At 40.0% G+C, this 15,472-nt stretch overlaps 1 protein-coding gene across 2 annotated transcripts in view; it reads left to right on the top strand.

Annotated features, from left to right (window-relative positions):
- The window catches only part of LOC119743069, a 28,100-nt gene extending 12,833 nt beyond the window's left edge, over positions 1–15,267 (top strand). For both annotated transcript variants that reach the window (XM_038219416.1, XM_038219415.1), the window contains exons 3-4: positions 1,137–1,294; positions 14,982–15,267. In XM_038219416.1, coding sequence (XP_038075344.1) covers positions 1,137–1,294; positions 14,982–15,023 — 200 coding nt within the window. In that variant the 3' untranslated portion in view covers positions 15,024–15,267. The remainder of the gene's footprint in view (positions 1–1,136; positions 1,295–14,981) is intronic.
- Positions 15,268–15,472: the final 205 nt, after the last annotated feature.

Below are 15,472 nucleotides of genomic sequence, written 5' to 3'. Positions count from 1 at the left end.
CTACGATCCAATTTCGTCCTGTTACGCCGTGTAGTCTGCATGGCACCGTACGTAGGCCGCAGTCCCTGGTTTCGGTCCTACAGTGTACATCATAGCTTTGATTCTGTTAGCATGCGGTGGGAACCAGCGATTACCGATGGAACTGCTGCCGCATGGCTTCGATGTCGTCCATCACAAATGCATCAGAATAGTAGGCATTTTCGTCAAGATTTATCGTGTCAAGATGAAATAACATCGTATGTTACGATTATATTGTGCATTTTAATGGTGTGTGTAATATTATACTGTGCCTATCGGGGGCTGAAAAAAAAATGTGATCGGCATTTTATTTCCTGTGCACGTGACTGTGACAGCTCGGTCACTTCTCCCACACGGTCTGGGTAAAATTCCCCGTGTCGAAAGTCCAAGTGCAGACAGTGGTCACATTTGACCATTTCTCATTTTACCATCGTCTCGGTAAAACCTTCCAAAAAAAAAAGTCCAGTGCGGACACGGCTTAAGATGGAATTTTGCGTCGTGAGTGATTTTTTTCCAAATTTCACTCGGGAGGTACCACACTGAGTATACAGTGTTTATACGTCGGTGCAGGGGGAAACCTAATTTGATTCATTCTTTTGTTGATTAATACAAAGCCCATTAAAAAAGGCAAATAAATATATCACAATATTATGAGGCATCAATAAAGTATCAAGTATCAGAAAAGCATACTAGTTCAAATACCAGAATGGTGATAGTACATAGCATTATTTGTGCTTGGCAGTTTTGAATTACGCACACAAAAACAGCAGCTTTTAGAAATTGGTCATTTTTGGGAACCGTCCAAATAAAGATATTTATATATAGGTTTATCTCAAACTTTACAATGAGGTTCATATTTTAAAGCATTAATCTTTTTTCAGGTACTGTGTACAATTGTTGTACATCTATATTAACAGTATTCAACTTTGGGATGTTTCTTATTCAAAATTTGCAATTCATTGATCTGTTTGTCAGTGTGAACTGATTTTGTTGTGCAGTGTCTCACTTAAAAACTCATAATTAAACTTACAAATATCTCATGCCTAAAAAAAAATCAAAGTAAACTTATTTTCTCTGATTGGAGGTGGTCTTTTAATTTGTTTGTTTTTGTGCATCAGGTCTTGACCCACAAGATAACCATTCCACCAGCACCTCTGACGTACCGGTGACTGGGGCTGCCATGACGGATCCTTATCACTATCTGACGCAACAGCACTTCACCTCAGAGATCTTCAAGATTGAGATCCAAAACCTCCCAAGATATTTTGGATTTGCGGTGAGTTTGCTCTCTATGCTTTCAACTCTCGATAATGATAATACAGTTTGTGCTCTGTTAAGAGTTTATAATGTTTTCCATGGTGAAGATTTCTCAGGGTCTTTTTGTAATTTTGTTTAACAGAATTTAAAGGCAATTGGATGAATTTCACTAAAACCTGGAAATATCCTAGCCTCATGTCTATATGAAAGTAATGGTAAACTGCATGTACATGTAGAAAGTTGTAATCTTTTTTCCAGTGCACTTTTTACAATGCCCGTACACTTTAATAGTTGTTTCTTCCGTTGCTGTGATATCGCTTTAGGTATTTTACATTTACAGCTTTGTGATTTTCTGTGTAACTTGTGAAACTAAAATTCATTGCATTGCAGTGTGTTGTTAAAGTATCTGACTGACTGCCTGTGCCTCGTGCACAATGAACAAACAGTCACATCAACCTCAACCAGAACACTTTGTAACTTTCCGTCCTTAAACAGCAGTGACACTGAAGTTCCAGCTCATGACATCACTGTATTGCTCATGAATATGGAACTTGGCACTTTCTTAAAAGTATTTTAAAGCCTGGAGCATCGTAACCCTTCATCAACTAAAAACCTCAAAATCTGTTTCAAACACTTTAAATATCTGCAGTGGAAAATGTAGGGTTATACTGTACAAATGTACAAATGTAGATGTTTGTGCCAACTCATGTATATTTTCACACAGACAAAGCTTAAAAACAAACTTGCTCATTGAAACGCACACAAAAACCTCATTCAAGTAACATTTAACGTGTACATAAGTATGCAGTTTTGTAATCCATTTGCCTAGACGATCATTTTCAAGTATTTCTGAACCAAGAATGTAAGATTTGCTGTGATCTGGCAGATGCATGATGGGCGCAGATACAAGTGGCGCTTTCAGCGTGCTCAATGCATGTTCCTGTGCCTCTTCCCATTTCACATGATTTGGTTTTCCTTTCTTAGTCAGATCGGAAAAGTTCGGAATGAATTTGCAATAGTAATTAACAAGGCTTATAAGTGATCGAACTTCCTTTTTCATTCGTGGACAAGATGCATTCAGGATTTTTGTGATCTTTTCCGTCTGTGGCTTTACAACACCGTTTCCTACAATGTGCCCTAGAAAATCAAGGAAATCATATCCGGCCATAATTTGCCTTGCGCAAGGGGTTCAAAACATCTTGAATTGTTTCGATATATTAGAATATCATCAATGAAATTCACGACATGCTGTATGTTTTCCAGCAATTTTCTCATCATGCGTATGAAAGTAGCCGGTGCATTTACCGTTCTGAAAGGTAACAGAGTGAATCGAACTATGTACTTTTTGAGGAGATTTGCGTGAAATGTGTGTGGCTTACTGTTCATCTCAATACAGTTGTCGTGTTGTGCAACTTTCCGTAATACAGGAAATGGCCCTTTCCATTGCATGAGTCATTTGTTCGCGTCAGTTGGCAGGACAACTAATACTTGGGGACCGGTATCAAACTTTTGATCTCAAGTACGCGCGTCGTAGTATTTCTTATAGCTAGTACTGGACTTCGCGAGTTCTTCTCAAGCTAGTTCGCAAGTAGACTCTAGCCGTTCACACAAGTCTATGACATACTGGTAAGTTGTCTTTACCTCTTTATCTAATTTTTCTCCAGTCCATAACTCTCTGAGGATAGTAAGAGGACCTCGTACTGAACAACCGTACTGTACATGAGCTCAAAGGGAGAGTAGCCTGTGCTCTCTTGCGGAGATTCTCAATATGCGAACAACAGCTCAGGGATATACCGATCCCAATCACGCGGTCTCTCACTGCACATGCGCCTTAACAGTCCATTACAGATTGGATGGTAGGGTGTAGTTTGCAGTTGTTTCATTGACATAAGTCTGCGTATTTCTTTTATTAGATCGGAGGTGAATTGTGCGCCCATACCTGATAGCATTTCATTTAGATCATTGGAGTGAAGATTTCAAACAACGCTTCCATTACGCGTTCTGTTTCAATAGGGCTACGGCTTCCGAATAGCGCGTTGCATAGTCGACCAAAGTCAGAATGTGAATTGGTCCTATCAAGTCTACGGCTACTCGTCTAAACGGCGTATCAATTAAAGGTATTCTACCTACATGTAGAGTAACCGTGCCGACACGACCTTTCGCGACCGTTCTTTGGCATATGTCACAGGAAACGCAGTATCTTCTGATGTCGCCTTGCAAGTACGCAGTCTTTTGTTTTCTTGATACCAAGATGCCCTGCCATGGTGGAATTGTGTACATGCTTCAATACCTTTGAGTGCATTTTCTTTGGGAGTACCAACTGTGTGATTACACAATTTTTTCTGTCGACGGTGAAGCGAATTCATGGTAGAGTAATCCGTCCGAGACGAAATACCTAGTTTCGTTTTCCTTACCCGTTCGTCGGCTTTGACGTGTTTCCCCGAGGGTCAATAGCTTTTCCAACAACGGATGTTCATGTTGCGATTTAATTATTTACGTACGAGATTCCGAGAGATTTTGCACTTCGGGAACTTTAAGATGATGCAAGTTCGTGACTTTCTTTAGCTTTTGCGCTCTTGTCTCAACTGCAGCTGTTTTCTCGTCGCGAGGGCTTTGGCATTTCTGTTCCGGTGTGTCATTTCGTTTACCTGACCAACTGGGATCAGGATCACGTGGGTCTTTAACACCTGTTATGTTTCCCTATAATATCGTACAAGGGATTTGGCATACACTATGCATTCACGGTTCCTACAAAATACAGCGAATCTATTTCAATACGCGCGACTGAAACATTCCGTGTACTGTCTAGAAGAACACACTTTTGTTTTGGCTCCAACATTTGTTCCTTCTACTAAACTCTGTTTGACGAAAACCGTACTACATCAGCTATCACGCAGAACCGTAATTAACCGTTTCGATGCCCTACTGGAATTTGATTACTGATTGTACATGTGACACTAATCATGGGGACTTCATGCCCACAAGACAGTTTCAAATTTTCTCCTATTTGACCTGCACATTCGCATAGTGCAGGCCTCGATCTTGGGCAAAAAAGGGGCAGGCCACTTTGGCCTTGCCCTCATCAAAATTCCACAGGGCACCAAGGCCAACTCAAGGGGGCACCAAGGTCAATCATTTCAATACCTTTAATTTACATTTATTTACAGCCATTGTATACACGCCTATTTTCTAGGTCACATAAACAATCAAGAGTATTCAGTTCTTGTACAAATGTACACCATGTTCAAAGAGCTTCGTTTCCGATTTCGCTTTATCGCTTGTAGCTTTTAATGTTCTGATCAAATTTTTAAATTAATCGCTTTCTTCGTAATATCATACAGTTAAAATAATACAGTTGATGTTTCTGTAAGATAACATTGACTAATGTTGATCTGGAATCTTCAAACTTAGGCACCCAAATAGCACTGTTAGCAGGCGTGGCATGCGGTAAACATGACGACAGTCACTTGTCCACTGCGGCGATTCCTCCATTTTTTAAGTATCGTGTCGGCCTTACACCATTTGTGTTAACATTTTTGGGGCTATTTTCTGTACCTTTCGTGGTGCAGAAAGACATAAAAATGTTCTAAAAAATTGATTGAAAACAAACACGTCATTGAACAGATTTCACTGCAATCATCAACTTGACAACTTGCCCGCACAATATGTCAGTCACGTGAAAATACATGTGATATTAACGTTGCAATATTGACCAATCAACGCCAAGGTTTTCCTGGTAGTTGAATATATTAGCCCTAACCCCCTAGGCCCTTGTTGCTTACAACCATCCTCAATCCTCCAAAATCCTCCAAAATTTTTTACAACTCCGTCTAAATTTTTCAAAATTGTCAGACAGTCCTGCCTCAAAATGCATTCATCCTCAATCCTCCAAAATCCTCCTCATCCCAAAATTTTGCACTCGTGTTTAAATGAAGGATAACCAACTCCAAATCCTTCAAAATCATCAGACAGTCCTGCCTCAAAATGCATTCATCCTCAATCCTCCAAAATCCTCTTGTGCTTCAATCACCATTCATCCTCAATCCTCCAAAATCCTCATGTGCTTCAATCACCATTCATCCTCAATCCTCTAGAATCCTCCAAAACCGCCAGGAGGATTTTGGAGGAGTGAGGTGGGTTAGGGTTAGTGTATTATGATAATTACGCTCCGGTTAGCGGTTGTTGCAATGGCATAATGTGCATAATGTACGGTACATCGTACAGTGGCACCGCGCCGTATGTTGGGCCATAGCCAGGAGATCGGGAAGGGCTGCGCTGGGTTATGGTGTACCGGGGGTATGAGATGACGCGCGTGTGTACGTAGTTACGAATACCACAACGATAACTATTAAAAGACGTGTATTATTTTCGCCGCGACTAGACATTTGTTGAATGGTGTTTGTATGCACAGATCCTCTTCACAATATCTGTGATGTGTGATTGTCATGACGGGACATGCAGAGGTAAAATACAAACATGACAAAAGGGCACGCTGGCCAAGTTGGCCGCGACGTGTGTATTTTTTGAAGGGGCATTGCGGCCAAGTTGGAAGGGCATGCGGCCTTTGGTCGCGGTGGCCGCGGTAAAGATCGAGGCCTGATAGCGATGACTTTTTGGTTATGCACCCAGCAACTTTTTGTATTTCTTGCCCTGTTTCTTCGTCGGTTCGTTCTGTTACTTCCAGACTTGCAGATTGAGCTAGATAGCCCTATGAACAAGAACAATACAAGCACTGTCAAACTAATCCTAGCGCAAGTGCGTTTGTGAGGGGAGATTCCAGAAATACTGAACTTAAGCAACAACAGGTTACTGGAAAATGAATAACAGCGTTTTAGAGGACACCCGATATATCACATGTATCCAACAACTCTTGGATGACATCTCTAGTTTGAGCTTGAAGCATGAACTGTCGAAGAGGATATTCTGGGATTTCTGTCAAAACAAGATTCGCAGTTTCACAATCCAGTTTTGCAGAGAGAAACAAATGCTGCGCAAGAATAGGTTAAAATTTCTGGAGCAGAAACTTTTTCAGAGCTGTAAAAACCTGTCAGATAATCCCTCGCCTCAGAATCTCAGTACATTTGACAAGCTCAATCTGGAGTATAATGTTGCATCTGAATATGAGTCAAAAGGGGCTAGAATAAGATCTAAGACGAGATGGTTTGAGGAAGGAGAAAAAAATACAAAATATTTTTTGAACCTGGAAAAGTGTAATGCCAAACGCAGAAGTTTTTGCACTCTGGTGAATGACCAAGGTGTGCAATTCCAAGATCAGGATGATATTTTAGAAGAACAGGTCAAATTCTATGAACGTCTGTATTCACCAATTGTCAAAGATGTTGACTTAAAATTTGCTGAATTCGTGAATGATTGTGACATAGAACACCTCTCTGAGGATGAAAAACTTACTTGTGAGGGCAAAATTATGCTTGATGAGTGTACTGATGCCTTGGGGGAAATGGCCAATGACAAGAGCCCTGGGCTGGATGGCCTTACAAAGGAATTCTATGTCACCTTCTGGAACGTGATTGGGCCAATTGTTGTTGACAGTTTAAATGAAGCCTATGACAATGGAGAACTGTCAGTGTCGCAGAAGAGGGGATTAATCTCATTGTTGTACAAAGGGAAAGGGGATGTACGTTCACTAAACAATTGGAGACCGATTTCGCTTCTGAATATTGATTACATGTATAAGATAGCCACAAGAGTCCTTGCATCAAGAATTCGCCATGTTCTACCTTCACTTATTAGCCCAGACCAAACGGGATTCATGAAAGGTCGATTCATTGGCGAAAACATCAGACTCATGGAAGACATTATTCGCCAGTGTGAAAAGTGTAACATTCCAGGTTTCATGCTTTCATTGGATTTTAAAAAGGCTTTTGGCTGTATTGATAGGAAGTACTTAATGAGAGTCCTGAAGTACATGAACTTTGGCCCTTCCTTGAGAAAGTGGACTAGTACTGTGTACAATGATTCCATGAGCTGTATCATCAATAATGGATGGGTCTCAGGTTATTTCAATCTCCACAGAGGAGTACGGCAAGGCTGTCCACTCCCGCCTTTACTCTTTATACTTGGTGTGGAAATATTAGTGGCTAAGATCAAGCAGAGTCCATTAATTACAGGTATTTCATTGCCAAAGAGGGATTATCCTATCAATACAGTCACCCTCACTCAGTACGCAGATGATATGACACTTTTTCTCGGTAATGATAATTCTTTTAGTCCTGTATTTAGTATTTTAGAAGAATTTGAATCTGTGTCAGGCCTGTCACTCAACAAAAATAAGACAGAGGCTATGTGGATTGGTAGAAATAGAACAAGACTGGACCACCCTATTGATGTTATTTGGAAGTCAGAAATCACCACCTTGGGTATTGTGTTCTCTAGCTTCACTCCAGCTCAAGACATTGAGCAGAAGTGGACACGGAGACTAGCCAAAATGAGGAAAATTTTGAAAATGTGGGCCATGAGAAAACTTACTATGAAAGGTAAAATCATCATAGTGAAATCATTGCTTTTCTCGCAGATTCTCTACCCAGCTTTATCACTCATTGTTCCTGAGTCTATTCAAAAGCAGGTTAATTCATGTATTTTCAAATTTGTTTGGGGTGGAAGCGAGAAGGTTAAGAGAAACACTATAGTAGGTGCATATGACCAAGGTGGTTTGAATATGATTGATGTGAAAAGTGTTATTAACACCTTGCATTTGAAATGGTTAAAAAGACTAGCCAATGATGATATCCTTCCTTGGAAGAATTGTGCTTTGTTTGAATTTGATAAACTTGGTCCAGATCTCTCTGTATTTCACAGTAACTGTAGTGCCAAAGATTTGCTCTGCTGTTCTGATCTGAATAACCTTGCGCCCTTCTATAAGAACATCATTTTGTCTTGGCTGGAAGTCAACCCACGGGCAGAGGCTGCAGACATTACTGAAGTTGCGAAGCAAAGAATTTGGAATAACCATGCAGTCAAATTCAAGGGTAAACCGATTTTTCTGAAAAAGTGGATCTCAGCTGGTGTCATTTACGTTTATCATCTTTATGACAACCACGGTAATTTCATGACCCCTGATCAGATTAGGCAAATCATTGGCAACAACGGTAACTACTTACTGGAATATTATATTGTCATTAATTCCCTTCCCGTGGAATGGAAACAACTTTCCAAAGAAACGATTGGTAACATTAATATTGATGTTCGAAATGAGCTAATTAAGATGAATATGAAGCGCATAAGGAAGAAATTTACTGACACAAAATTCACTACACCCATAGCAGAGACATTTTGGAAAAACAAATTCCCCACTCATAACTTTGTTTGGGATGTAATATGGAAGAGGCTCAACTATTGCTGTCCAGACAGTAAGTCCTTTTCAATCAATTGGAAAATCATTCATAACTGTTACCCCACGCAAGTCTGGCTTTGCAAAAGGAAGAAGAGTGATTCAGAAAATTGTACATTTTGTCATGATAGTATTGATTACATTGAACACTTTTTTTGGTCGTGTAAAATGGTAAAACCCCTTTGGAACGAAATCGAAAAGATTGCTGCATCTACATGTACATTAAGTATGGCAAATCGATCAGTCTGTCCGTGGAAAATATTCTTTTCGGAGTCGGGGAAACATACAATAGTTATCGGTTTCTGAATACTTTAATTAATATAGGTAAACAAACAGTGAGTCGTTTTAAATTTGGCCAGTATTCCAACCTTATCATCCTTTTTGGGCAGGAACTGCAGCTTCGTCATGTCGAGTAAACTGTTTTGTTAGAATGTTTTGTTGTGTGTAATTCATTAGTACCTATAGAGCAGACGATTAACTGTACATGTACATAGATTATTGTTATTTAATTGTTGATTGTATCTTTGAATAAAACAGAAAAAAAGAAAGAAAAAAAAACTTGATTCCTTGTGACTTAGTGCACGTTACATAATCGCCAACATGACATGACAATCTGTCTATAGGCATCGCAATTTGGGCTTCTCAATGCACGCTGCCTAGCAAGGGCTTCCATAAACCACCTTGAACATCTATCGTGTATTACCACACACCTGAGACTACTGGCTTTTCTCAATTTGTTTTTTCATTTCCCGGATGAGCCCCCATTTGTCACATTCCCTGGTTTGCTCCTCCCCAAGAAATATAACCCTCAGTAGTCTGGAACACCGTCACACAAAATAAATTGTCAAGTGAATTGACATTTTATTTTTTGTGACAATTTATTTTGTGTGACGGGTGTACCAGACTTCTGATGGTCATATTTCTTGGGGAGGGGCAAACCAGGGAATGTGACACTGACAGTTGGTTGCAAACTGTTCTGGTCCTGCACATTACTAATGACACAGGAAGTATTGACAATTCCCTACTTTAAAGTAAAATACTTTTCTATTCTTGATAATATGCTGTGAATGTTTCTCGTTACCAGTAAGGCGTTTCACGGTAATATGCGCCAATCACAAGATGGAATTTTTGCAGATGAAAATTAGGTTTTGCCCTTCTCCGACGTATATGCACTGTTTACTCAGTGTGTTAAGGGCCTGTCACATTATATGCGATCTCATAGGAGACCTTACGGCGACCAAAAATATTTCATAAATTTAACAATCGCAGCGAGGACGCAAGAAAATGACAATTTTCTGACGCTCATACTGTGCCCTCCCCACGCTTACGATGCGCTCAACTGGCTCTCTATGCGCCCCTGTCAAGCTCAATTACTCTATCTAGTCGCTGCCGCTGCGCTGTTACTGCGCTCACACTACGCTCTGCTCGCTGTTGATACGTCCTAATACCTCGCGTCGCGCTCTCTATTAGACCAAAATACGCTCATGTGACGTCACTTGCGCTGTATAAATACCACGACAAAACGGTCAATACACAGTCCAGTTTCAAAATTATTCTACAAGTTCATCGCAGTCAAGTTACTTTCTCATGGAGACTACATGTACATCAACTGTCTTGCCCCTAGGCTGCCTCAATGCCACTTCAATGTCGCACGATTCACGCTCGCACAGCCCCTCGAGTTGCGTCATTGCGGCGCCTTGGCCAGAGCGTAGAGGTGTTGCGATTGTTTTGGGCATGTTCAAAGATCTTGGCACTCATCGGAGACCATTAAGACCCTCCGGGGCCCATCTGGCAACTTGTATGTAGTTGTTGCTGCGATCTAGTAGTTGTTTTTGCACCCCAGCTATTTTTCAAGGACGCAGTAAGAGCGCACATAAGATCACAGACAGTGTGACAGGGGCTTTACCTCCTGAGAGAAAGTTGCCTCATACACGAATATCAATGCGTTATGTACCGCGTGTGCAAGCACTGAGAAAAAGGAACATTGTTCTTGACAGCTTTCCAGTGACTGCTGACTCGCTGTGTGTTGTACATGCCCTTGGCTTGGTGGCTTGCTGCCGCTTGGCCTGGCAGCATGGTGCTCTTGGTCATTTTCTGCCTGCATGTGGAATCACATGAAGCTCAATCTGCTTCCCTGGCTGCGATTCCGTCTTGGGAAGCAACGACAGCACATGTCTTACCACTCGACCACCGAGCTAACGGGATCGGATGGCCGGTTCGAACAGAAAATTCCATCTTATAATACATGTAGTTTATGCGGTACCTGCCGCTATGTACATCAGATTCGAACCGGCCACCCGATCCCGTTAGCTCGGTGGTCGAGTGGTAAGACATCTGCACTAGAAAGCAGGAGGTCGTGGGTTGGAGTCCCACCCGAGTGATTTTTTCCAACTTTCACTCGGGAGGTAATACACTGAGTATACAGTGTTTAAAAACGTTGGTGCAGGGCAAAACCTAATTTGATTTATATCACCCCGACGCAAAAATTCCATCTTATAACGACAGCACAGTTTGAGGAATGAGAAAGCCTTGACTACAGCTGCACGATAGTCAGCGTTAGTCAGCACTGTAGACGAGGGAATTAATTGAGCTATTGATAAGTCTGAAGATTTTCTGCAAGTTTTAGATATTCAATAGCTTGGGCAGGCAAAGTATAAGTTGTTCCCAGAGTATAAATAATTGCAGCTGAAGCGTTCAGTGAGTTCAGAATGAAAAAAAATGGCAGTATTGATGATAACCATACAGAGGAGCTTGCCTGCTTGCTTGGGACAATTTGGCAACTGTGCTGATTGCTTGCACACTTTAACTACAGTACTACCAAGATGTACAAAGCAAGAGTGGCTACTAAACAGGTAGTGTGGGTAACGAAATTAATTCAAAAAATGATGTCTTTAAAGAAAGTCTCTGGCAAGAATATTGGAATCACACCAACAATAATTGTTGGCACCCAGAGTCCTGCTGATATCTTTGCTGCTCGAGATTTAGAGGCTTTTTCCTTGAATGTCAGAGGATTGCGCACTGCAGAGAATCTCTCAGCTGCTATGATCACTACAAAATAACTAGAAACAGCAACAAACATGTATTTGAATCCCGGGACATACCGTTATTTTGTTTTACCGTTTTGGATTTTCTCAAAAACAAACACAGCGAACGAACTTTTGACCGTTTGTCGTTTTACAGTTTTGTGAAACGGTCAAACGGTATTAAGTCACACACACAAAAATACTTTTTGTTGTTGTTTTTAATTGTAGAAAGCGTTAAACGGTTAGTTGCTTTATTTTTATCCTTGGGATCGAGTCATTGCCTGGGCCTTCCTTACATTTTCGTTCTCACGACAGAATTTGCGAATTAGCTATTGAAGAGCTGTGTCGACTTAAACTACAATTTCCTTCAAAATATCTGCACTTCATCAAACGTCTTACCATCCTGTATCCATTGTGAAAAGTAATGCCCTCCCTTGCAGTTTTCCAGCGCCATTTTTGCTTGCAACTCTTTAAGCCCCACCAACTGAATCGCATGAGAAGGGGGTCAGGGTCCGCACCAGGAATCACACCACGCATTAAATATGCCGAGCCAACACTCGTGTAAAGCAGGGTCCCCCTCCACCCCCTTGCCCACCGCCACAAAATGCACCACGGACTGTTAACTATGACACTAAAATAAAAAAACAGTGTGTATTCAATACTGACCGTTTTGCTGTTTTTCAAAGTTATTTGTGTAAAACTGTAAAACAAAAATAATGGATCGTTGTGCTATAATGAATTTTCCTAAACTTATAAAATGGATAAACTGTATTTATCTTAATACTGTTTGTCGTTTTATAAAACTGTAAAACGACAAAACGGTCAATGGTTTGTTTACTGTTTTTGTTTTTGAGGAAATCCAAAATGGTAAAACAAAATAACGGTATGTCCCGGGTTTTATTTGACACTCTGGAATGCTTTGTACACTTCGGATGAACACAATACAAATATACATTGAGTCTTAAGGAAGAGCAAGTCAGCCACAGCCAGATTGGATAAGTACATGTTGATGAATGTACGCATGGACTTCACTCGAATGACTGTGAAGAGAAAGACCAAGTTTAAGAGGAGGCCAATTGGTGCATTGATTTCAGTACTTAACCATAGTATTTGTTAATTTCTTTTGTGAGTCTTGATAAAGTTCTCAAGGTGCTTTTCAACTTCATCGTTCTCCATATCCAACATTTTTATTCAGATGTAGCAAAGAGTGTTCTGTCCTATTTCAAGATCACTCCAGTTTTATACTAATAGCGAAAATAAGACCTGGAGCAATGTGTAGTTGAAACAAAAAGCTTCTGCATTTTGTCCCCTTAGTGTTTTTTCATCTCTAAGATTTGTAAGGATTAGTTCTTTGTTCCTTGTTTTGAATACATACTAAACCAAAGTAGGCAATAGAGTTTCAGTTGACTTTGGCATAGATATGCTTCAGAATAACTTTTTATTTTCTCTTCAAGACTTTTTTTACATGTACATTATGTAATCCGTCGGTTTTGCTCATATCTAGGTTGCTTAAAAAAAAAGTGAAATGGCACTCTGCACTTTTTACAGAGTTTTACAGCTCATAATAGATCACAGACATAACGTAACACTTCAATTATCTATAACTAAATAAAATTAGATGCCGATCAAAAAAATATTTCAGGTCGTTCGCTACATTTTGCTTACAACACCTTTATTTATATCTCACATTTAGAATCTTGACACAAGCTTTAGATTTGGTGTTTGGATAATCAAGAAAGACATTTAAAATACAGATACAAATAGTCACTGCATCAACAAAGATTTGAAACCATGGAATTCCTACACTCTCTTGCTTGAAATTGAAAGTGTACTTACATGTAGACTTCTGCTATCAAATCGTCACCGACACCACGAACTGACACCCTCTGCATCACATGTGTACACAAAAAATTAAAAATTCAAATTTTCTTTTTTTGCACATATAAGCAGTTTGTATCATGAAGTTTCACATGACGAAGTTAAAATTGCTGAAATCATCTAAAATAAGCAAATTTTACTAGTGAATTTTCAAAAAAATTGGTCAATTCTGGTATTTTTTGTTACCACGAAGTGACCCTGCACAGGGTGTCAGTTCGTGAAAACCAAAATTTACGTGTTTTCGGAGAGTGCGCACATGCGCAGTGTGTGCGCGCACTCTCCCAAAATGCGTCAATTTAGGTTTTCACGAAGTGACACTCACTAATGCTGTTGCATGCGTGCACTCTCCGAAAACACATAAATTTTGGGTTTCACGAACTGACACCCATCTTAATCATTTAATTTCTAATTAACTAAGCAGATTTTCACAATATAACGTTTATAATTGAGTAGTTTAAGCATTTTCATGTTAAGTGATACCAAAACCTCTAAGATAGATGGATTATTTTAGTGAGTAAATTCGTGTCAAACCTTTAAAAGCGTTTTTCTCCGATTTGTATTTCTGCAGCGCTGATCACCAGGTGTCAGTTCGTGGTGTCGGTGATGAAATGTTAAACTAAGAAATTACCCATGAACTTTTCTTTTTGTTCTTGGCCCAAACTGATGACCAGCTTTGCCAACAGATTGGCTCCCGTCCGTACATTATTGATACTGATTGTGGGGGGGGGGGGGGGAACCAGCCTACCCAGCAAGAACAGAAATTATGTTTGGCAGCCAATAATTTGGAATTGTAAAGTAATAATTCAATAACTGAACGTGAGCTTTTTTGTGTTTGGTGTTTCATTCAAAAGTAAATAACTTTTGTATTGCTTGAAAAATAGCAGATTGGTAAAGAAATCTGTTTTTCGGGATGAAACTCGAAAATAGCACGGAACTTTAAGTAAATTTAGTACTTCATCCGGCATTTGTTGAATAAAACTGTTATGTGGACAGTTTTCCTTGTTTTTTTTCCCTAGAAGGTACAGCATTAAAGGTGGCATGTCTGTGTAGAGTGTGTGTGATTCACAGTTTCAGATGGTTCTTATTTTATTTGATAAACTGTCTAAGTTGAACACATTACCCTCATTGTCTCAAGCTTAATCTTTAATTCGCTCATGCACTACCAGAACTATGAACTGAAGTTAGGAGAATGGTTGTATGTAGAAAGATGACAAGTTCCACACACAATCCATTACCCTTTGGAGATACGGTGCACACAATACGAGGGCGCTATTTGGTTTGGGTCTAGTCTTTTGCATATTAAGTTACCCCAATATACCCAAATCAAATAACACCCTTGTATTATGTCTGCCATATATCGAAAAAGGCTTATAGCAGTTGAGCTATTCACTTTTTCCAAAATTTGTTAAGACTCTGGAATACTGGATGTGCTTTTCACATCTTTTCCCAATCTACAGGTTAAACAACATGGTGACTCCACTGTGGAACCAGCTGTATGAGGACCAGCTATCCACCAAATAGACCAACACCAGGGAGTTTCTGAGGAATTTATCCAAGATGCTGCAACGGAACATTGGGGAGATGTCTCCGTGGCTGAAGCAACAAAGGTGAGCTACCCGCCAAAGACATGGGATGGTTGTGGGCCAGAATGGAAATGTGATCTTCGTTGACAAAAAAACTGTTTCCAGACACAGTTTTCTGGCAAGTGGACTTACATATACAGCTGCCCTGAAATTTCATTAAAAGTCCAGAAAATGAGCTCATTTTTCTTGAGAATCAATTAAAACTCAGCAAACTTTGGGCCAACTTCTGAAATAAACTTCCTTTCCACACACAAAAGTCCCAAAGATTAAAAGGGGGGGGGGAGTTGGTTAAAAAAAATGTTTAAAAACAAAAAACAAAAAAATGAACACAAAACCAAAACTTCACAATTCAAAAGCAGCTCGAG

This window comes from Patiria miniata, unplaced genomic scaffold, assembly GCF_015706575.1.
Source record: "Patiria miniata isolate m_02_andy unplaced genomic scaffold, ASM1570657v1 HiC_scaffold_6, whole genome shotgun sequence".
NCBI lineage: Eukaryota > Metazoa > Echinodermata > Asteroidea > Valvatida > Asterinidae > Patiria > Patiria miniata.
Note: the sequence above shows the minus strand (reverse complement) of the source record. Positions and strands in the feature narration are given on the sequence as shown.